This window comes from Theobroma cacao, chromosome 5, assembly GCF_053813885.1.
Source record: "Theobroma cacao isolate CCN51 chromosome 5, ASM5381388v1, whole genome shotgun sequence".
NCBI classification, from domain to species: domain Eukaryota; kingdom Viridiplantae; phylum Streptophyta; class Magnoliopsida; order Malvales; family Malvaceae; genus Theobroma; species Theobroma cacao.
In genome coordinates, this window is record NC_142643.1 from 40,441,348 (window position 1) to 40,465,664 (window position 24,317).

General features: G+C 34.6%; 2 protein-coding genes across 2 annotated transcripts; both read left to right on the forward strand.

The window, feature by feature from the left end:
* The first annotated feature begins 1,454 nt into the window (after positions 1-1,454).
* SMC5 (structural maintenance of chromosomes 5) lies at positions 1,455-17,415 on the forward strand. Its single transcript, XM_007029574.3, has 30 exons — positions 1,455-1,728; positions 2,171-2,348; positions 2,424-2,577; positions 3,105-3,178; positions 4,332-4,481; positions 4,560-4,664; positions 4,740-4,885; positions 5,346-5,457; positions 5,558-5,713; positions 6,306-6,427; positions 6,520-6,664; positions 6,747-6,812; positions 8,971-9,099; positions 9,190-9,288; positions 9,388-9,553; positions 9,655-9,800; positions 10,008-10,071; positions 10,165-10,289; positions 10,479-10,556; positions 11,589-11,661; positions 12,341-12,444; positions 13,075-13,191; positions 13,267-13,344; positions 14,466-14,565; positions 14,647-14,701; positions 15,690-15,738; positions 15,822-15,909; positions 16,012-16,084; positions 16,771-16,874; positions 16,955-17,415. Exons 1-30 carry the CDS (start codon positions 1,691-1,693, stop codon positions 17,014-17,016), a joined length of 3,156 nt encoding a protein of 1,051 aa, XP_007029636.3. The 5' UTR covers positions 1,455-1,690; the 3' UTR covers positions 17,017-17,415.
* A 760-nt stretch (positions 17,416-18,175) lies between these two features.
* On the forward strand, positions 18,176-24,317 carry LOC18599561 (uncharacterized). Its single transcript, XM_018122196.2, has 11 exons — positions 18,176-18,397; positions 19,525-19,580; positions 20,110-20,234; positions 20,327-20,418; positions 21,017-21,222; positions 21,554-21,742; positions 21,832-22,032; positions 22,927-23,080; positions 23,206-23,269; positions 23,946-24,002; positions 24,083-24,317. Exons 1-11 carry the CDS (start codon positions 18,293-18,295, stop codon positions 24,157-24,159), a joined length of 1,326 nt encoding a protein of 441 aa, XP_017977685.2. The 5' UTR covers positions 18,176-18,292; the 3' UTR covers positions 24,160-24,317.

Consider the following 24,317-nt stretch of genomic DNA (forward strand, 5'->3'; position numbering starts at 1 on the left):
AAGGGAAAATCCAAAAGTTGACAAAAACAACAAAAAAAAAAACTCAAATAAAAAAAATAACAAAAAAAATCAAATAACAATTAAAGAGTACTTAAAACGTTTGATTTATTGATTAATATATGATTTTTATTTAAAAAGTATGAATTTAAATTTTCTTCTCTCAAAACAAAAAAAAAAAACAACAATTAAAAGAGCTCAACGACAAACAATACAATACTTTAAGAAAATTTACAGAAAATATAAACATGGAAATTAAATCCCACTAAAACTACAAGTTCCTACCCTCTACTTTCCTGATTCCATGTTGGCCATGGCTATCAGGAACCCTGGACATCGCAACCTTACATCAAACCTGGAAACAAACGATCAAGTTGTCGCTGAACATCCCTGGATCTTTTCTCAGGGTTTCTCTTCAGCTTCTTCTTTCTCAAGTTTGAGATATCAAAAAGGTCCTCTTCAATCTCTTTTCTGGACAGCGTAACAGAGAAAGGCGGCTTCCTTTCCTTCTTCTTTGCCGGAGCTCCCACTACTTTCCTCGACTGATCTCTAACAAGATTCTCAGGCTGATCGGTAGTCATTGTCTGAGTCGGTTTAGTTTCGATCATCAACACATTCAAAGAAGAAGATGCTTTGGAAGCCGTGGAGGATTAATCACTTCCTCTGTCCGAGCCATGATTCGTCGTTGCATTTGCATGGGAGTGAGTAGCAGGATCATCCGTAGCCTTATTACTATTCTTGATACGAATCTCTATAACAATCTTAGGTCTTTTATTATCTGATTGTGGTGGCTTTTTCTCTGAAAAGTCAGCTTCCTGAAACTCCATTATCGTCGGTTGAAACGGCAATCTTGTTGGACAACTGCTGCAAGTGAATGGAAACGTTGGAAGCCATAATCTTTGTGTATAGACTTTAGACAATTTAAAGCCAGGGCATACTATTTATCCTACAGTACAATTCTACCTGCATTATTTATCTTCCACTTGGTCTCTTTTATTTAGTTTTTTATATAATTGAGCACTTAATGAATTTTTATGTTTATTTTTTTTATTTTTAATTAGAGAATAAAAGTTTTTTTTCCTTCTGTCCACGGGGATGGATGTGTCATTTTCCAATTCATTTAAATAATAATTTAATCAGTGTCAATTTTTAACAATATTCTTCAAATTAATCAAAGGATTCAGCTATAATTTCCAATCACCATGTGAAACATTTTTTTAATAAAATTATTTTTTCCATCTCAAAATTTATGTACCTTTTTTTTATGAATAAAATTTAATTTATTTAATATTAGAATTTTATTTTTTTATGAAATGGAAATTTTATGGTTTTAATGTAATAAAATTTTAGATATTAAAAAGACACATAATTTTGAGAAATTTAAAAGAAAATATTCAAAACAATCGGATAAACAGAAAACTATAACTCTTCAACGCTAGATATATTTGTTCGAAGATAAAAATAAAAAGCATATGGCCTATAAAAAACTACGGTCGGCTCGGCTCAATAGTTTCCCGCCATTTTCAGCTTCTCTCACTCTCTCTGCGAAACTAGGGTTCTGTAATTCCATGGTGTGATCCAATCATCAGCTAGGGTTTCAAATTGATTTCGATCTCTCCTAAATTTCCCCATGCCCAAAATCACAAATATAATTTACAAATGACTGATTAGCTCGCTGTTCCTTGTTCTTCCTATGGAGGAACCTCGCGTTAAACGCCTCAAAATTTCAAGGTCTGGACACTCTGCTTTTATGCTTTTAGTCGCTTAGATGCTGTATTCTTCACGGTGGTCGAAAATTGGGGTTTTTTTTCTGTTAAAATTTTCCGTTATCTTTTCTTTTGGGTGATTTTCAGTGTCACGATTGGTTGCCGAGAAAGCGTGGGAAAATGTGGGAAAAAAATGATCGGAATTAAGAGAAAAATCGGGACTTGAATTCTGAATTTTGGTTTGTTGTTGATAAGAGGAGATACAAAACGTTTTTGACTTTTGACTTTTTGTTTTTTTTCTCTGTTTGTTTCGTGGGAAAATGAGGGTAGGAAAAGAAGGGAAATTGCGAGAAAGTAGGGGTCTTTAGGATTTTTGTTTCATTTATACGTTCCTTATGATCACATTTCGTGCAACCATGTAATAGGCTGAATGGATTTTTGACTTTCTCGTTTCTTTTTTCTTTCAGGGGCGAAGATGACTATCTGCCTGGAAATATCACTGAGATTGAGCTTCATAATTTCATGACCTTCAATCACTTGGTATGCAAACCAGGGTCACGATTAAATCTCGTCATAGGGCCAAATGGTTCCGGTAAGAGCTCTCTTGTATGTGCTATCGCACTTTGTCTTGGCGGTGAACCTCAGGTTGGTATTGTTTCATTGATTGTTATCCCATATATTTTATAGACTGTAAAAGACTGTGGTGTTTGATTTGTGCAGTTGCTTGGGAGGGCCACAAATATTGGAGCATATGTGAAGCGTGGGGAAGAGTCTGGGTATATTAAAATTTCCTTGAGGGGGTACACTGAGGAGGAGCAAAGCACCATTGTCCGTAAAATAAATACACGCAACAAGTCGGAGTGGTTGTACAATGGTTAGATGTTTAATTCTTGATATTGCAGTCACTCTCCATCAGAATACTTTTGGTTGATCATGGAATATTTTTATTTTTCATGGTTAGGTTTGATTGAAATCATAGAGCTTTGAAGTCAACTCTAGGAACTACTTGTGCATAAATTAGTTAGGTTTCAATATATCTGTGATTTTTCCTCTTGTTTCTTGTAAATAAGGATCTTTCATGGCACAAAATTTTCTCTCCACTATTAGTGGATTGGCTGGTGACTGACATGATTTTTTTAGTTAAATTCCATGGATATTATTTAGGTTTCCTTGTATTCAAGGTGTTCAGTATGTTTTTCTTAAGGGCTTTCCTGTCATCTTGTATACATATTTTTTGTCAAGTTTTTTTGTTTGTGTATGGTCCCAGTTTCTTATAGATTAGTTGCTTGGGAATCTCTCTCTCTATTTATGAAAGAAGCTACCTATTGGGTATTAAAGGTTTGATTTAGCATTCTGCTTGTTAGAAAAGAGGAAAAATTTTAACATTTTTTTTACTTACAGGCAAATCTGTGCCCAAAAGAGAGATACTGGAAGTAATTCGAAAATTCAACATCCAAGTCAACAATTTGACACAAGTGAGTTTTAGAACTTACAATTTGGAGATTACATGCGTTATCTTTCTTGGCTTACATACATGACTTACTTTGCATATCTGATGTCTCCGTATGACATAAATTCGGTGATTTTGAGCTTATTTCCTATAGAGCTTGTTTTATCTGAACCTGTTAGTCTTAGTAGTTTCATATCAACTTTGCCTATTGTATAATTTCATTGGGCAAAAAGGACAATCTTCAAATCTGTCTTTTGCGATGTTTGTCAATGAAGTGTAGGGTTTTGGTATCCATAGAGGAGGAGAGTATGATCATATGGATATTGCACTATTGCTTTTTTGCATGAGGTTGCTCTATAAGTGAAAAAGAATAAGTTGTTGAACCTGGAGCCAAAGCAAAAGACCAATAAAGGCATATAGATTATTATCCATTTTTTACTTTTATTTGTTTTTGATGGAATGGATTATTATCTAATGCTGGTTCTACCTGCATAGTCTTCAAAAGAGTCTCCTAATATGGTCCTAACTTTCAGCCTTTTTGGCATGAAGTGGCTTGAAATGATGGACTTAATATCCAACTTAGAGGAGTTCACCATTGCACTTTAGGTATTTCTTAACCATCAGGTTTTTATGAACAGCAGCCTCTCTATAACATTTGAATTATATATGAAATAGTCAGCCTCGGTCTTAAACAAAAATACATAGTCATTAAAATATACCTCTTTGTCCATTCTGACTTTTTTGATTTATTATCATGCTTTTTAGTGAATGCGGTGTAGGTGTGATTTAAATTATCTCTTTTGCCTCTCTCTATCTAGTCCTTTTTGCCCTCCCATATTTTGTCCTACCGTATCATATATGTAAAGGGTGATGGATATTTAATGGATGCAAAAGAAGTTTTTTATTCAAATTTTAGCAATATAGAAGAGCAGTTCGTGCTTCTAACTAGTTTGAGATTTACACTTGGTTCCAAACTTGTATTTCCTTCACTGTTTGTTAGATTTAAAATTTTTGTATTGTCTTGGATGGGTTGTAATTTTTTATTTATGTTATGCAAGTATCTGTGTTTTTTTTCTCTTTTTTCTTGTTACAGCATCTGCTTAAGTGTTCAATCTCTTTATGTTGCTTTTTTTTTTTTTGTGTGTGTGTGGGGGGTGGGGGGTGTTGTTCTGGCATAGTTCTTACCGCAAGACAGGGTCTGTGAGTTTGCCAAGTTAACTCCCATTCAGCTCCTCGAAGAGACTGAAAAAGCAGTTGGTGATCCTCAACTTCCAGTGCAACATTGTGCTCTTGTTGAAAAAAGCTGTGAACTGAAAAGATATCAAAAAGTGAGTTCAAACTGTCATTTTCCTGGTGTCATTGATTTTATGAAGCAATGTCTTTGAACTTCACCCAATTTATTTTAGGCTGTAGAAAAAATGGGAGAAAGTTTGAAACAGCTGATAGCCCTTAATGCTGAGCAAGAAAAAGATGTTGAGCGTGTACGCCAAAGAGATGAACTTCTGGAAAAGGTTTGCCTCTTGTCTTAGTTATTATTAACTTAAGTGCTCCATGTCATACTGATGCCTTTTTGTTGTAAATTTTAGGTTAATTACATGAAAAAGAAATTGCCTTGGCTGAAGTATGATATGAAGAAGGCTGAATACCTTCAAGCCCAGGAAAGGGAAAAGGATGCAGAGAAGAAGTTGGATGAAGCTGCAAAGATACTGAATGAATTTAAGGCGCCCATTGAGTATGATGACTTGGTTCTTATGATTGTATTAATAACTTAAATATTCATTTCTCCTCCCATGCAAAAGATATTGCTTGATAAGAAATACTTACAACTTTTATTGTGGATTGCTGTTCACTTCACGCGTGTAGACATTGTACGTTTAGGCTGCATTTCAGGCCTTAATTTGCATCAGTTTTTGTTTCAAATATTTTTCTTCTGTTAGGAAGTCATTCCAATGTCTTTATGAAGAATAGTGATCACTAACAAAAGTAAATGACCACGGTTTTGTTTTGTTAATAGTACGTTCTTTATGAAAATTCATAGCTAACTAATTTGAATCTTGATCCTGAAGATTTCATTTGTCTGCTACATGCCCATAACTATTGACTTTGACTTTTTACTCCTTTGAGCACCTTGTTTATTGCTATACTTCCTGTAATCATGGTGGAAGTTTTAATCAGTAAATTGATGGTTGCAGAAAACAAAAGCAGGAGAAAGCAAAGCTTGATCATAAATGTAAACACATTAGCAATCTCATGAATGAAAATGTTAAGAAACGTATCGATCTTCTGCAGAAAGAAAATGAGGCGGTGTGTTGAACTTTTTATATCTTTTTTGCAATTTTTTTTATGTAGTTGCATGAATGGTTGTATCATGTATATTGATTTAATGAGTCATTACACACTTTAGGCAGTGCAAGTGCGAGGTAAATACAAGGAAGTGGAAGATTTGAGGAGAGAAGAAGACTCTCGCAAACAAAGAATATTAGAGGCTGAAAGGAAACTTGCTGCTGCTGAACAGGACCTTCAGAACCTGCCTGCATATGAGCCTCCTAAGGAGGAAATTGTGAGTCATATTAATTGGCTTTTTTTGTTATTATTTCTTTGCAATCCCTGAGCCTGAGGTAGCTTGGTATTGCATAAACTGGTTGTAAACCATTACTTATACATAACAGACTTATATGTTTTTGAAAGTTTATGATAAACTATAACAACCTCTGTCTCAAAATATTAATCTCCTTTTACAATGCACAAAATTTGAGTGGTGTAGTTGGTTTTGGCATGGCTGTAGCCTTTTGCCCTCAATGATTGGTTATGTTTTGTCTTTTTGTGATGATTTATAACAGAGTGAATGGGTGCAAGAGTAAAATAAAGAATAAATGATTATCTACTTTTGGTAAATAGGGAAATATTTCAACCAAATTGGAAATATGAACTAATTCTTTTTTGGGACATAGGGAGTGTTAATTTACTCTTTTATACAGCTGAGATTATAATTAGAAGACATGTCTGATGTAATGGCTTACAAGAATTTGGTAGGATAATTTAACACCATGTTTCACTTTTGTCTAAATATTTTACTGATGTTCCTTCTGCTGTATATTTTTGGCAATTTTAACAACTTGCCTTCTGATTTTGAGCAAAATTCTTCTCACCAGGACAAATTAAGTAGTCAAATTGTGGAGCTAACTTCTTCTGCTCGTCAAAAGATGCAGCAGAAGAAGGAGAAGGAAAAATCTCTAGGCCAAATGAAAACAGCCCTGAGAAACTGTATGGATAGGTAGTTTTTAAGCAGTTAAAGTTCTGTTCATATGCTTTTTAAAATTTTTGAACTTCTTTTGTTGATTTCTTTGATATTTCCCCTTTTTGCAGTTTGAGAGATATGGAGAATACAAACACCAAACTTTTACGTGCTTTACGGAATTCTGGTGCAGAAAAGATATTTGATGCTTATGAATGGGTTCAACTGCATCGCCATGAACTGAACAAGGAGGTTTATGGCCCTGTATTGCTTGAGGTACATGTTTCATGGTTCAGATTATTGTATTTATTGCTAATAATAGCAGCATTTTTTGCTGACTACGTAAATGCAAACTTAGGTGAATGTCGCAGATCAGGTTCATGCTAATTTCTTGGAAGGTCATGTTGCTCACTACATCTGGAAAGTATGCTCTAACGTTATTGTTTTTTTTTATTATTATTTTTCTCATATTTAACAATAACAAGTTGAGGTTTCAAAATTTCAGTGCTTCTCATTTTTGTTCATTGTGAGTTTATTTATGTCAACCAGATGCTAAGAGTCTCTGTTGCTTCTATTGCATTCGACATATATTTACTTTGTCCTGTATGAGGTTTATGCCTGTTGCCCATTTCACTGTCCAGAGTCCTTAGTTATGCGAGGAAATTGGCTAGAAAATGACTGGAGAAAAAATCTGGTAGGCAATGATGCATGGTAGTCAAGATCTTCTGCATTAAAGTTTTGACCAATTTAAACAAAGGAACTTAGTAAATAGAGTGCAGTGCTCATTCATGGGCCAAAAACGTACCATATTGACATGAATGCAAGGGGTTGCATATTGATGCTTTGTTCTAAAGCTTTCCCTGATGGCCAAAATGCAGTATGTAGGGCTGTAAATGAACTGTGCAAATCCAAGTTTTGACTTGTTTAGGCTCAGCTCAGCTAAATTTATTGAGCTTGAACTATAATTGAGCTCAACAGCTTAAGTATTTTTGAACATGGCTCGGCTTTGTTAAGTGAGCTCTAAGCCGAACATGATCCCTTATTGAGCTCTTGGCTTAAGCCAAAGCAATGGCTAAACCCCAAAGAACTTAAGGCTTGAAACTCAAAGTACAATGGATTAAAAGTCCAACTGTAGCTTGCCAACAGTAAGCCAGAATCATGGGCCAAAATGGGTCTTGATGTTAAATACGTGCAGGACCCCTTCAAAGGTTCAAAGAATGTGCTGGGGAGGGGCTCATTAGATGCAGCCTCCTCCTTTTACTTGTTTCAACCGGCATTGTGGGATTGACAGGGGAGAGAAGTTTTCTTCTCTTTTTGCATGTCTTAAAACTTATAATGTCTCCATTTTTAAGCACACAACAAATTTATTCTGCAATTATATATTGTTCAAAAGATAATTAATGATTTATAATCATGTTATAACTATTTTTCTGTAATATAAAGATTAAATCACAATTTGAATTGTATTAAAGTATGTTAATCTTTAAAAGGTCAACTTATTACGAATATAACAAACTATTATCGAGCTTGTTCATAAATGGTTTATGAGCTTGTTCATGAACATAAAAAAGTTGAGCTTACTGATGTCCAAACTCTGTTCGTTTATTATTGGAGCTAAAAATATTGTTCAAACTTGTTTGTTAAGCTTCATAGACGAATCTAAACGAGCTCTAATTGAGCTTGTTTATTAACTGTTCAACAGACATTCACTTTTAGGCCTAGCAATATATGTTTTAGCACAGAGTGATTAATGGTTACTTCCAGTAATTGGGCTCAGTAGGATTGCGGAAAAGAGAGCTATTTGTCATTTTCAGCATGAAAAATTGTGAGGGTGCTATTTGAGCAGAATTTTCTTTTAGGCTAACTGCTAAATTATTTGCTAGAAATAAATTGATGTCTTTTTAAGAATTCAAGATTGTGGCAGAGGTTGCATGGGTGCATTCTCATGCAAAGTCTGGTAGACTGGGTCTAGTGGAAGACTTTCGACTATCACACCTTTTGAGAACATTCTCATTTCTCATATCTATTGTTAGTTGGCATGGTAGTCTATGCTTCACATATTGTGATTGAAGACTAGGAGCTGTTTCATCCACATACTGCTCACAAATCACTATGTGATATATAATTAAAAGAACTATCAATTTTAGAATCAGATTTTTTTGTTTGTATCATTTGGTTGATTTTTGACTTGTGTGATGCTTTCTAGATTATTCCAACACTGGACTCCTTAAGATATGGAATCCTGCAGATTGTGTAATAAACTTAATAAGAGCTACTTGCTCAAAAAAGAAAAAAGTGATCTTTGGTTCTGAAATATTCTACTATCTCCAATTTTCATAATTATTATCCTTAGAACTCCCTCTCTCTGTTGCTCTTCCTTTCCTTCTTTTCTTTACAGGTTATGCAGTAAGGATATCATTTATCTGGTTTCTGTATTCATCTTGTATTTTTATTTTCATTTTTTTCAATAAAGTGCTGCATTGCTTATCTATACAAGACTTTCAACATGTGAAGTAAATTTTACTGTTTCGTGGGAAACAACAATCTTCTGTTTATTATGTTTACTTTTCTTTGATTTGCAGTCTTTCATTACTCAAGATTCCAGTGATAGGGATTTTCTAGTAAAAAACCTACAGTCATTTGATGTTCCCATTTTAAATTATGTAAGAGATGAATCTGGTCGGAAAGCACCCTTTGAAATTTCTAAGCAGGTACCTGTCAGTTATGGCCAAATTCAATATTTCATCCAAGCAGATCTTAGCAAGTTAATGTTTGTTTTGTGTTTTCTGTTAATTGGGCAGATGCATGAACTTGGCATCTATTCCCGGCTTGACCAAGTTTTCGATGCTCCCACAGCTGTAAAGGAGGTTTTGACATCACAGTTTGGTCTGGAGCATTCAGTATGCCTTAAACTTCCTTGGTCAACATATATTTTTCAACTGAATTTTTAAAGATGTAATTTCTAATACTGTTTTCTTGCTTTTACTTGCTTCCATCAGTATATTGGGTCTGACAAAACTGATCGGAAAGCTGATGATGTTGCTAAATTGGGAATTTTAGATTTCTGGACTCCTCAAAACCACTATCGGTGGTCTGTTTCTAGATATGATAATCACATATCAGGAACTGTAGAATCTGTTCGTGATTCGCGTCTTCTACTGTGTGGTATTTCCTTTCTAACCATTCTCTAGATTGACCTTAAATCTATGAACTTGGATTTTCTGAGCTGCTGATTCTTCTTTTTTATTTATTTCTCTCTTTTTAAGGCTTGGATACCGGGGAAATTGAAAAACTGAGGTCCCGAAAGAATGAGCTTGAAAACTCTGTAGCTGATATGGAGGAAGGCATAAAATCATTGCAGATTCAGCAAAGGCTGTTGGAAGATGAAGCGGCCAAACTTCATAAACAGCGTGTATACTAAAAGAATAAGAGTTTCTTTTCATTGCTTTTTTATTTTATCAGAATGTTATATGCTGAGTTGCTGACACATGAATATGTCTTTTGGATTGCTTTATGTTGTGATTTTGTATGCACAACTTGGAATAAAATTGAGTATTAAAAGTATGGTTGTCTTGTGGAACTCATCTTTCCACATACATCTAACTCATACTTTCTGCAGGAGGAGATGATCAATATTGGGAAAAGGGAGAAGCAAAAACGGCGGGAAATGGAAAGCTGTGTTGGTAAGTTCTGTATTTTCATCAGTCGCCATAGAGAGTTTCTTATTCCTTCTCCTCATTTATATACAATGAATGTCTATACAAATGTGACTATAGAACAAAGGCAAAAAAAATTAGCATCCTTGGAGGAAGGTGTTGACCTGGAAACAGCCGTGGCTAAGCTCATTGATCAAGCTACGAGATCTAATGTTCAGCGGTTTAAACATGCAATTAAAATTAAGGTGAAGATGCCTTTCAAGCTCATGTTTGGTGTTGATCTTTCCATGTCATTGTTTTGCTGTGCAGACAATAATTGGAAATTGTGTCAGAAACAAATTACAACTTGGCATTTGTTGTGATGTAATATATGTGCATTGAGTCAATTACTTTGTTCTTAAATTCTTAGTTCTTTCACCTTTTTGTTTTAACAGGATTTACTTGTCGAAGCTGTTTCCTGCAAATGGAGTTTTGCTGAAAAACATATGGTCTCCATTGAATATGATGCAAAGGTATCTTTGGTGAAATTTACACGAGTAACTTTATTTTCTATTGATTGGGTAAATTACACCTGTAGTCTGTGACCCTTTTACAAAGTTTATTTTTATCTGTGGCAAAATTGTCATGTGTCCTTTATTTAAATGTGTCAAAATCAAATCTCCGCCAGTCATCATAACAAACTTGACGGAATCCACCATGTGTTGGCCATTTGGCATGTGCATATTATCTTATAACTCTTTTTCTATTTCTTTCTTTTATTTTCTTTTTCAAAATTACTCTGTCCTCTCTCAGTCACTACTCTCTCTCTCTGCCTAATCTCCCTGCCTCTTCCATCGCCCCAGCCACCATTAGCTGGTGGTGTTGCCAGCATGGCTGGAAGCTCTCCAGCTCTCTGTTTTTCTTCTTTTGTCTTTTTTTTTTCTCCCATCCTTGTTTCTTCACCTCCCCCCCCCCCCCCCCCTCCCCCCCCGCATGTAGTGTCTCTCTCTCCCTCTCCATTGTTTCTTTTCAAATCTATTTGTCTCAGCACTGCATCTACCTGGCTGATGCTAGACCAGGAAAGATGGCCTGGTTTGGTGCTTCCCCTCCCCCAGTTGTTTCTTCGTTTTCTCTCTGAACAATTTCTATTTGTGTTTCTTTCTCTGTTTTCTCCTCTACTGCAGGATTCAGTTGTCCAATGCTTAGGTGGTTACTAGATGGCTGGATTCAGTGCTTACCCTCAACTTTGTTCTCTCTCTCTCTCTCTCTCTCTGTGTTTTTCGTAAAAGGGGCAATCTGGATTTCTTCCTATCTCACTTTTGACATGTGGCATGTGGACTTGATGTGGCAATTTTTGTCAAGTCTCTAATGTTTGTTTGACATTTGGCTTTTTTATAAAACTTGTAGGCAAAATATTTGAACTTTCTTTTTGTTTTGTCATGGATGGGAATGAAGCTTTGAAAAAATCAAGGACTGCAAGTATAAGTTACCCTTATTGATTGAATGTTATGGTATATCTGATTCATCAATCCCTGGTTTTGTTGGCTTTGCATGCAATGTTATAGATTAGAGACTTGGAAGTCAATCTCAAGCAGCATGAGAAGTTTGCTCACCAGGCTTCACTGCACTTAGAGTATTGTGAGTTATTTACTTATTTTTGTATAATCTAGACTCTTTAAATGTAATTAGAGATTCATCTCTTGATAGAAACTCGTTGCCTTATGTATTTAATGTACAGAACTGTCTTATTGCATTTTACTAAAAATAGTTCCAGGCTGCTAGAAATTTTCAGATTTCATTGGTGGCATGCTCAAATGCAGATTTACTATTCAGAACTCTATTGCTTCTTCCTTTGTAGAAGTAATCTTTTTTAAAAAATAAAAGTTCGAAAAAGTTTACATTAGTGCATTCCTTTGCAAGACTAATGCTAATGTAAATGTTTCAAATAGTGAGTTCTTTGGGTGGATTTAACTTTTTCAATTGATGGGATTATTGTATATCCCCATGTACTGGGGAAAGGCTTAGTTTGTTATTGTTCTTGTTGAATGGATTTTAGTATATACAGTTTCTTTTCTCGTGTATAAGGAATATTTTTTATAATTTAATATCCTATATACTTTCTAGCTTAGATGGTCCCGACGTGCATGTACTTTTGGCTCTAATGATTTGTGTTGACTGATAATCTAAAACCAATGATTTGCTTATATGCTTTACAAGGATATACTGGAGTAATATGTTCAAGAATCTCCTGGGAGTTTTTATCATGGCAAATATTGTCTTTTAAGTACTGACTTTTTCCAATTTTCTTTTTGATAAGGTAAAAAAGATGTAGAGGATTGTCATCAACAACTGTCAGCTGCCAAGAGGCATGCTGAAACAATTGCCATCATTACTCCTGAACTTGCGAAGTTATTTCTTGAGGTTTGTTTTTGTTTCAAGTTGATGTAGAACCAAGAAAATTAATTATTCCCTGTGAATTTCTGGTGAGAAACTATTTTTCTGGCTTGGAAATTTAGATGACTAAAAGTTCACTCAGTTTACAGTGTTAAATTCATCACAAATTCACAATTGTGATTCCAGGCATGAATGGAGTAAATCCGCATAAAAGCAGTTATGCAGGACAATTAAGAAACAAGTTTGGCTCAATCCCAGGAGAATATTGGTTAACAAATGAACTATATGTGCATGTAAAATTGGACCTTAGCTAACTTTTTATGTGTATCAAGCTTGACTGAGCATGGATTGGGACTGAAATATGCAATCAACAAAACTGCTTTTGTTATTCTGTCATTAGGTTAGATGATGAGTTGCATATTTTAAGGCCTCAGCTAATTTGGATTTTACAGTTTTCTGGCTTTATTTTATAAATAGGAATTAAAAATGATGAAGACTCTTCTTTTGTGTTTCATGTAATTTTTATGCGTGTCAGATGTTCATTTCAAAACCTCTTTTGGAGCACTAGCTTGTATCATCAGTTCAACTTGAATTCTTTGTGCTTTTTTATTCTTTAGATTTTTTTATTTTATTTAATTCTTCCATGTTTACCTGAAGATGCCAACTACAATTGAGGAATTGGAGGCTGCTATACAAGACAATATTTCTCAAGCCAATTCTATTGTCTTCCTAAACCGGAATATATTGCAGGAATATGAAGATCGTCAGTGTCAGGTGTTTTTCTGATATCTTCTTTTTTTTTTCTTGGTATGTTACTGAAGTCTCATCCGTAGTGCATTAATATCACAGATTGAAACCATATCTGCGAAACTGGAAGCAGATAATAAGGAACTACAAAAGTGCTTAGCCGATATAGATGCCCTGAAGGTGGGATAATCTTCTTGCTTCTTGTTGTAAATAGGACTTGCTGCATTATGAAAGCAGATTTTGTTACTGCTTCCTAGTTTGTGGTAATGATTGATTATGACCATGTGAGGCCTGAAACAGAGACATCCATTATTTGGAATGTGTGTCTAAAGGAGACTTGACAGTTGGCTTTCTATAACATGTCTCACCTCCTATTTCCAGCTGTCTTCTCTCGCTCCTGTTCCTTTTGTTTTCATTCAGATTTCAGTATTTTCTTCAATGAATTTTCAACTTTAAATTGTTAACAGTCTGATCAAATGGTCCAGATAATTCAAGAAGTTCTTTGTTTTTCTTTATTGCAAATAAAGAAACTGGGTTTTCATCTTATGCTAAGTTGTCTCCTCTCAATATCCTGTGTAGCCCTAGTGCATGGCCACTATTACTTGCTTTTGTTTGGTTGTTTATTTGCCACTTTTTTGCTTAAAGATGTGTTTAACACAAAAATAGATACTAGTAAATTTGAATTTTTAAAAATTTAAAACTACTTTAGGAGGTTATCCTGCTTCTTTGGATGAATAAATTCACAGTCATAAAAAATAGATAAATAATAAATGAAGTTTTATAAATATTCAAATGCATGTTTTTACTTCTAAAAGAAGTATGACTTTACTTTATACAGAACAAATGTCTTTGTATGTACATTATATTTAAATTATTTACTCATCTTTAATCAAATATGGTTTTGGTTTTATCATTTGCTGTTGGCTTTTTGCAACTCTTGAAGTAGTGAAAGCAAATAGCGAAAACAAGTATAAAAAAGAGCCTTAATCTTTTCCTTCTGCAAATTTATCTTGTTATCATTTGCTCATGAATTTGTCTCTTTTAAAGCTGTCTTGTCTCTTCAAGTTAATATTGTTTCCCATGAATTGATTATTGACTTTGGTTAGCCATCTAATGAAGCTTTTAAAGGCTTACACCCTACCTTGTGGGGAAAGGCTTGGTGGTGTTTTTTTTTTTTAACTACTCATTCCTCTGTTGATTCTAAAACAATTTGGTGGTTATACCATTATTTTTTGTTTTTTTCTGATGGTTATCTCAAATTTGTTTCAATACCTCAATTAGATCTTGTCACTTACATGCAGGGAAATTGGCTTCCAACATTGAGAAATATTGTTAATCAGATAAATGAAACTTTCAGTCGCAACTTCCAAGAGATGGCCATTGCAGGAGAAGTTTCATTGGGTATCATATATTATTATCTTTTAGAGAGTTCATTATGTCCTGAGCTGTGGCTGCCTTTTCTGACTTAATGTTTTCTTTCAGACGAGCATGACACCGATTTTGATCAGTTTGGAATACTTATAAAAGTGAAGTTCAGGTGGGTTTCTTATGGCTTGCGATCAGGTTTTTACACTATTAAAAATAAAATATGAGGTTTTGATGTTTTGGTTTTTGAGTGATGTCAGGGATATGTCTGCTATATGGGATCGTTTATAATTTGAACAAAATTTTTTGAACATAAGAGCTAATTTTTTAAAGGGTGATATTTGCAGTATTGGCAGATCTATGTAATCCATAAACAACATTACATTAAAGGGTGTTGGCATTTGCTATTCATGTGCTCATGACTTATGATGTCTGGTTTTAAAATTGCTGAATGAAATATTGTCTTCAAGGTTAATATTTTGAACATAATGGCCCTAATGCAACTTGAAGATTTAGTAAATGTTAGACCTTGTGTTTTTTTCTGCCTGGGAATCCATTCACCAATACACAGTTCTCATCAAGGTCACTATGGCTTAAATTCTGGGGTGCTTTCTTGATTGATAGAGATGCTGCCGACTCGAGAATTCTCCATCTAAGTTTCTCATTGGCAAGCAAATAACAATGACTCTAGTGTGATGTAGTTTTATTAGAAATATATCATAAAAAGGACATCGTTAGTTGCGATTGTGATTCCAACATTCTGTACTTTTGATCACTTTTTTGCCAGTTGGACCGGAATAAATGAAAACTGAATGACTCTACCTCTACCCTTGCTTAATCCATAATATATTAGAGTTAAACTGAGCCCTTTATGAAGTATAACTTTGTCAAATACCTATTTTTTGAGATTGATTCTGTATATTTCCCTGTTTGTAATAATTTGTCACTTGACAATTGATAGTGAGAGAATAATTTTTTTGTTTTGTTTATGGGTCTAGGTGCAGTGTAAGTTATATGTCCATGGTATCTTTTACTACTTTGAGTTTTATAATATATGACGATGATTCCAAGACCATGTTATTTTCTACAGTAGAATTGCAGATGTGATTTATGTTTCTGTAATTTTATTGCTCTTTCTTGATTTTTTATTATCCAATCAGACAAACAGGTCAACTTCAAGTACTCAGTGCTCACCATCAGTCTGGAGGGGTATTCAAATTCAAATTCGTTTATTCATGAATGTGATTTGGAAACGCATTTTCTCACTGCAATTTTGAATTTCGCCTTTGTAGGAGCGATCTGTTTCAACTATTCTTTATCTTGTTTCTCTACAAGATCTTACTAATTGCCCCTTTAGGGTGGTTGATGAGATTAACCAAGGTAAGCACCAATCAACTTCTACACTGCCTTTTGCAGATATGTACTGCATGAAAATTATCATGGTTGATTTTTCTTCTTTCTTTCTTTCTTTCCTTCTCCCAGGAATGGACCCCATAAATGAAAGGAAGATGTTTCAGCAATTAGTAAGAGCTGCCACCCAACCTAACACACCACAGTAAGAACTAACATTGGTGGGAAATGTTATTTCTTTTTCTGTTTTATTTGTAACTCCCCTAGTTTTCTGACCATGATTTGATTAAGGGTTGTAAAGCTTACATTACAAATGCAGTTGTCATAGAAAAGGCTTTACCACTATCCATGTACTCATTGACTTGTGCTAAGTTTATACATTGAGGTTGATCATAATAGGTAACAAAAATGAAGAGAGACAGAATAGGCTGGGAATCAGATGTTCAAAACAGATGATTTTGCAAGCATAAACTTGATACTCCTATTTAAAACTTTTCAGAAAGTTGGCCTTAAACTTAGCTGAAAAGAGAAGGATTAATGTAGTGGACCAACTAGTTTGGATTAATGCTTGATTGAGTTGGGGCTGATAAAAAATAGGCGCACATTAGTAAAGTCCAGCTTCTTACTCTTCCTAGTCCAAGGCTTAGTAGATACTGCTGATACACCAATTGTCCTACTCTTTCTTTTTGGGTACTATGGTAAACTTTTCCTCTGTCTAGTAGATTGTCAAATGTTGACTGGTTTGAAGGGATATGTACTAGTTGCTTCTAATTCCGAATATGTGAACTATCTAATATTCTTACAGTTTGATAGAAGCAAGGTGTGTGTTCCATCTAGGTTGCTTCTGCACTATTTATAGTGGCTTGAAGTTTTGTTCCTATATTGTGGCAGGTGTTTCCTACTTACACCGAAGTTGCTACCAAATCTGGAATATAGCGAGGCCTGTAGCATTCTGAACATAATGAACGGTCCTTGGATAGAGGCACCCTCTAAAGGTAAAACACCAAACGTTGAGTATATGAAATTCTGACGACACTTAACATATTCATATGTCCATGCATGTTGTTTCAAGCAGTTTGGAGCAGTGGAGAATGCTGGGGCACCATTGCAGGGTTAGTGGATGAAAGTCGATGCTGAAATATCCATCTCTACTGAGGATAGCTGGAGTGGAATATTTATCTCAAAGTAAGATAGGACAGGGGAGATCACAATCCATTGTTTGGTTAAAGCGAAGCTGTGTTTTCTCTTGCAATTGCAGGTTTTTGGAAAACATTTCTGCTTCATTGTTACCAGCTGTATAATATTTGCTCTTTTGTAAAGTTGATTTCTGTCCGAAAGTAATATATGATATTTACAAGGCGGCAAACTTCCTTGCCGTGGTATCCATGCTTCCTACAATATGTAAAGCTTACCTAGCTAATTGTGTTTTACGGTTTAACTGAGCAGGGTTTAACTATTAGATTTTAGATGTTGAGATGTCAATGAGTAGAATACTCGTTACTTTTTAAATATAGTAATGATTTATTCGGAGGATAAGATTCTTTTACTTGATTATAAGGCATTTTAATCTTATTTAATTAGATTGAGTGATAGAAAATATCTGATTATAAAACATTGATTGATATTTTTAATTACATTGAGATTTTTGAAAAATCTTTAGAAACCAAAGATATTTAGAGTACAATGTGATATTGAGCTCCAAATGAGAATAAAATGGTTGCTAATACGATCCTCTAAAACCATGTGATATTAGCAATTTCAGCATCTCTTAATATTTTATTTTTTGAGAATTTTTTGCGGTATTTGTATTCCAATCATGAATTGAATTTTCATTTTTCTTTTGTTTATTTGATTTACCTTGTAAAATATAAAACTTCTCGGACGTTAAATTGTTACTTTTATCGCATTTACAAATTAGTGAAGCATGATTTCTATTTACGCCGTAACTGTTTGAGATACTAAAAGCAGAGCATAGTATAAATATGAGGGATTATGCTTAAATTATTCGAAACTTCAAAAGAAAAGACTGAAATAATGATAAGCAATAAAATTTTATAATTTTCAACTCTTTCGTCATTTCTTAAATATTAATTACTAAATACTGAACAAGAAAATAAAAAGGCTTACAAACTAACTGGTCCAAAACTCAGCATGATATAAATGGACTGAAAATCCAAGGCCCAGATTCAAAATGACGCAATTCTTTCAAAATCCAAGGCCCAAATTTAAAAGCCCATTTCTCTTTTCGGTTCTCTCTCTGTCGGGGGCTTAACTCAGTAACTCACCTCACTGTTCAACGTTAACAAAAACAAAGAAAACACTGATTGTGGGTTTCTCTTTCTCTCAAAGTCCGCCCCTTTGGACTCCATTTTCTCGGAGGGGGTTTTGTCATTTTTCAGCTAGGAAAACAAAAATGAGGAACCTTATTTTGAGACGATTCATCCAAACAACTTCATCGTCTTTGTCTCGTTCCTCTACCTCCAGATCCACTCTTCCTTTCTTACTCTCATCTCGACGCGTAAGTCTCTTTTGTTTTCAATTATTTTTTGCTTTTCTTTTTTTTTTTTTTTGTTGATGTGGGTCGATCTCTGTTGACATGAACGTTTCTATCTTTTGATATTTTGAGCATTTGGGTCTTTTAGCTTAATCTTGATTTTGTTTCTTTAGATTCTCTAGCTGGACCTGAGTATTTGGCATTTGTATTCAACTGGAGCTGAAATGAGCTGACTTTCGCTCTCATTTCATTGATATGAATTAGGGTTTCTGGGAATCTTTAAGCTCTTTTAAATATAGGGATTTACTCAGTTTTTTTAATAAAGGGGTTTACCTGACTTTGCAAATGTCAAAAGGGTATTCCTACATTTGCTTGAAATTTAGTGGTAATAATGCTAACATTTTTGCCTTAATTGTTAGAACTTTAAACTTTCAACTTGAAGCTCTCAATTTCGATTTTTGGAGAGAGGGCCTAACTCCGATTGTGTAGTCCAAACTCACTGAGCTTTCAGATGTACCAGAAGATATGCTAACCTTAAATTTTAAATGTGAAATTAGAATTAACAAAATTGTCGAAGATGTAGACATTTTCTTTTGAATATAATTTGTGTAGTAGGAGTAAAATGTACTTGCATTTTTTTTTCTTTGTTGCTCTTTCTAGGTTTAAAAGCTTATTACCTCTGCTTCTTCCCCCCTTTTAGAATAGAAACAGTTTGGACATCTCATTTGTTCATTATATGTTTATAGCAATAAACTTGACACTTTGAATCAACCATAGTCATATCAACAAACAGACCATTGTGCTTTCTGTTATCCTTTTTCTTTTCATCTCTAGGATTAAGGGCATTTTTCTTAAATATCTTCTTAATGTGTTCTTGGTACAATTCCTCCGATTTTTCCTTGGAACAGTGTTAAAGTTAGCTATGTCTTTGCATGCATTATTTGATCTTCAACATGATTGTTCTGTTAAATCCACAAGAATCACATTCTGTAACCGACAATGCATCCATGCTTCAACTTTGATTTTGTCTTACACATTTTTTTGAATCTCAATGTTCATTTACTTATGTGCCTATGCATTTTCTGTATTTTTTCGTGCTTAATCAGAACTATTTGTCACCTAATAGTATTATTTGGTTTTGGATTTTGCAGAATGCAGTTTCATCCCCCTTCGTTGAGGAGGAAGAGGAAAAAGTTGTATTCCCAAGGTAAAATTTTGGTTGAAAAAGACAGGTAGATAAGCTGAAATGATTTTAACTAGCTGACATGATATTCTTACTTCAGTGAGTCAATTTTGGTTCCTTGCTTCCCCTCTCAAAGCTTCTATATTAGATGGGTGTCGCTAATGATCAAGTATACTGCAATTTATTGACACTTCTTTTGGTATGTCTCTGGTGTCTGAATGTTGCCTCCTGGTTTTACCTGTTAAATCAGGAAAGCAACATATATCTTTCCTAACTAGTTATATGTTAAGTGAAACATGAAAGACTGAATTCTTTAAATGGTTTCAGTTCAGCCATTGATTAAGTTCTATGGAGTTTCATTGTTTTTGCTTCTGATAGATAGACATTTTAGGCTTGATGTGTATGTTTGAATCTGATTCATGTCTTATTTTCATGGTAAGAAACATGAAAATGCTAATTGCATAATACATGTGATAGTATGTGATATACTCTGTGCTTTGTACTTAATGGACCTGTACCCTTATCTATCTGCTCTTTGATTCTTTTAATATAGAGAAAGCCCTGGATTTTCTTATGGACTTAATTGGGCTCTGGCTGGAAAAGGTGTGATTGTGAAGGATAAAGCTTTCCAAAACTTGAAGTCTTCTGAGTTGCAACAGAAAGGTGCAACCGTTTCAGGTAAAACTTTCACTATGTTGAGTGAAATGGCATTTTGTTCCTTTTTATTGTTAGGTGTTTATGATTTTCTTCTTTCTTGTTTCTTTTATCAGAATCCTTGTCAGGACTTCCAGTTCATGTTAGAGGAATTCTAGGGGGAGCTTCAGCAATTTCAAAAGCACAATATAGTAAACTTTTGAAGCAGGTAGGTCTTGTTTCGTGGCTTTAATATTTCTGTTCTTATTGTGCCTTTAGTCTTAGAGATAAGAATGAAAACTTTATTGTGTGTAGTCACTAGCCAACTCACTCACATGCATCTCACACACACCTATGTATGTGCATGGTTAGAGAATAGAGTTGGTTCCTTGATAGTCATTAGTAATTTATGATGATGGCATGCTCCTACAAAATGCTCCACGTTTTGTTTACGATGGTAGGCATGATCAATTATGATACTGATGAGAAATATCAAATTCATTATTAGGCTAGGTTGAAGCTTAGTATCTGAGAGGTGCTGGCTGGAAATTTGACAAAATTCGTAAATAAAAATTAACGCTAGTAGTGTCTTTTTTATGGAAAAAAACAAAGAAGCATTAGGTACTTTTTTAGGAGAAACCAGAAAAGGATTATGTTTGATGTTCTTGAAATGTAGAGAATTAGAAATGTGCTAAGATCACACATATTCATGTTTGCACAATAGTTGCTATTTAAAGTTGCTTTTTGAATTTCTATTCTATTGCAGACTGCATCTGCTTTGTTTAATCCATCTATAATTTTTGTTGTTCTATTCTTGATTTGATCAGGTCACAACTCATATGTCATCTGTCTCAGACATTTTTGTCCATGATGGGGCTGTAGGTTCATCACCAAAATTTGATGCGAAAGTTCGTTTGATTAGTGACGGTCCATCTGCTGTATTGAAACTTTCTAATGTTCTTTGGGAGACTCCTACTCGAGCTGTTTCCCATGATTCTTGTCCGTTAACAGTTTATGCTGCTACATCAATAAGGTTTGAAATTTAATGCTTTCTTTTAGTAGTTACCACATAAAAAGAAGATCACAAAACAACCCTGGCTGTCCCCCATTCAAAAAAAAAAAAAAAGGTCTAGAACCCAAAATATATTATAAAAGTTCCCATTATCTGAATGTGTTGAAGTGTTGTTACCAATTAGGCCGTGCCTCGGCCTCGTGGTGGAAATTGTACCATTACTTGGTTTCTATTTGCAGCCTTCAGGTTCATCACCCTGTTTCTATGAACTCTAGCAGGACTGATAGTGTTTAAAGAAAGTATAAGATCTAATAAATCATAATATTTCAGCTTTTAACTTTCATTTATACAGTGAGGCTGTGGGGGATGCTGTTGGGCTTGGAGATCAAGGAAGTAATGGATTTATAGCTGCTGATGTTGAGCGTTCTTCACTTATTTTATGTGGTAAAGCATTTGCTGATATAAATGGAACCAAAGAAGCATTAGCAGCCTTATCTGGGCCAGTTATATCTGCACGTGGAGGCCTTCCATTAGCGGCAAGGTAAGAGTCTTTAATCTTCAACTGCTGCTTTGTCATTGTTATTATGAATGTGGAGTATGTAACTCACATCTTTAGGTTGGAAATTTCAGGCTTCTAGTATCTGGTGATTCTGTGATTCTTTTGTTTGCCCCTGAGAATGCCATTCAGAATTGTGCAGATTTGTTGGTGTCTGCAGATGCAGGTGTTGTCCTTTCCCCTCAAGGTGTTGCACCTTTGTTTCAAACCAAAAAATCCAGTGGCGATAATCTATATAAAATGCCATCTGCTGTTATCCTTGCAACATCTGATAGGTAAAAGAATGAATCAAGATTGTTCAGTTCCTTTTGACAATAATATGCAATGCAATCAGACATTCCCTGATATCAATGTCTTTCTTTCCTTTTTATTATTCATGAAGTATGGCATGCAAGCAAGAGAGATCTTTCTAAATTTGAAGATTAATTATTGAGACAAGAGTTCATTTAACTTAATAGGCTAGTCATCTCACGTCATCTCACTTGATCTGCTTCTCTTAGAACACGTGAAACCAGAGAATGCTAGTTCTCCAAGTTGAGTAGGGAGGTAACAAGTTTTGTAAGAGAAGTTTAAGTTGTTTTTAAGATAAAGGAAAAGAAATATTATTGAGCACTGTTGCCTATAATTATGGCATTGAGTGACTTTCAGCATGTCACTCTTGGTGCAGACATCTTTCTGGCAAAATTCTCAAGATGGTTATGCTTTCAAGCAGATATATATTAACTAGTTCACCCCAACCATCAAATAGAAAAATATTTGTAGTTGCATTGAAATTTCTAAATGTTCGAAGAATCCTTCATGTTTCTTGAAACATAACTCAGACCCCAACACCTGAAGGGGCTTAAAGGGTAGAGACCTCACCTGCTTTTTTCCATATTGTTTATATATGTAAATCTCAGATTCCTTCTCCCAATTCATATCATTTTACTGCTAGTGGTATATCAGTATGGTTTGAACTGGTTGAGTGTTTGTAATTTTCTCTATGGTTCACTCATTGCCTGCCCTGTCCTTGAAGAAATTAATGAAAATATAGTTCCATTTGGCTCCTATATTATTTGTAAATCCTGAAGAATTAGAAAAATTGTACCCAAATTGGTGTAATATAACATAGTTTTCCTGTACACATTGACCTTACTGTTAAAAGCAGTGAAATTTTCTGTGTCCTGCAGTTCTGGGAGCATCCCTTCTGTAGCAAAGCTCTCTCCAGGCCAAGCTGCTTATCAGTTTTTGGCTGGCTATCAAAATGGGGAGTTTGTGCCTGCTTATGCTAAGGGTCCTTCATGTATTGATGCATTGGATCTTGCAAAGGCTCTTCTCTCCAAGGTTAAAAATGAAAATTTACTAGCTTTTGTAATTCCTTTTTTTAATTCTAAGAATATATTATATGTTAAATTAACCATTGCCATCATTAACTGCTAGTTGATGAGCTATCTAAATTGTTTCTGTAGTTAAAAGAGCACCAAATACCAACCTTCCTTGTTAATATCGGTGAAGGAGGAAAGAGTGTTACAGGTAAGGAAAAATCATGAAAATGTTTCTCAATAGCTACCTGGACATTTTTTGTAATAATTTATTGTTTAGGAAGAATGTACTGAATCATGCCCAGGGTTATTTTTAATAAAAAGATAGATTATTCCTTAGTAAATGATCTTAAGGTTCAAATTTAAGTTATACCTCTGCATTTTCAAACGCTAACAACTGCTGAATGGCATAATTGTCTTCTTGGGGTTAGCGAGGTTGACTTCTCTTCTTGATTCTTATCACAGAGAAAGGAAATGAAGAAACAAATAGAATCTATTGCTTCATCTTCATGAATTTTCAGAAAGGATACAAAGCAACTAAGGATTTCTCAAACTAATTTTTATTGCTTTAGGATCTGTCTTCCCATGTTGCTATTCTGAATCACCTCTCAAAGGCTGGGTTTTCAACTATGTAATTATGCTGGCAGCATTTTGACCATTCCTCTAAAATCCTCAGAAAATTATTTTCAGCATTGAGCCTTAATATAAACAAAAGTTTACTATTTTGGTACTCTGCATAGCCTGAAATCTTCTGTTAGTTGCTGTTCCGTTTGCCGTAACCAAAAAGTCTGGAGGATTTTTTTTTTTTAAGCTGGAGCTGGATAATTCCTGCTTTAAGGATTTGTTTATTTATGATATCTTTTTTATTTTTCCTGTTGATTTTGCAGGCAAAGATCTTTTGAAGTTGGTTGGATCAGCAAAGGTTGCACCATTTGAACTTAAAGGTAAGCTTTGTGATCCTCTTTATTTGCAACCTTTGCAATTGTTGGGTCCGGTTTTACTTACCTAAATGCAATATTTTCAGGTGGAGATCTTCAAGGGAAATATAATGCCTTTTTGTCAGGTAAGTTTCAAGAAATACCCGAAGAATTATCATTCTGAGAGCCAAATCTCTGTGTCTTTCTAGCTGTTTTTGTCCCAAGTAGCAGTTGTAACCTCTTTGACAACAGAAAACACTCTGAACATGTGTATGATTTTTGCTTCCTCAAATAGGATCTGGTATGAAGCACCAGAGAATGAAATAAAGATCCATTTGTATA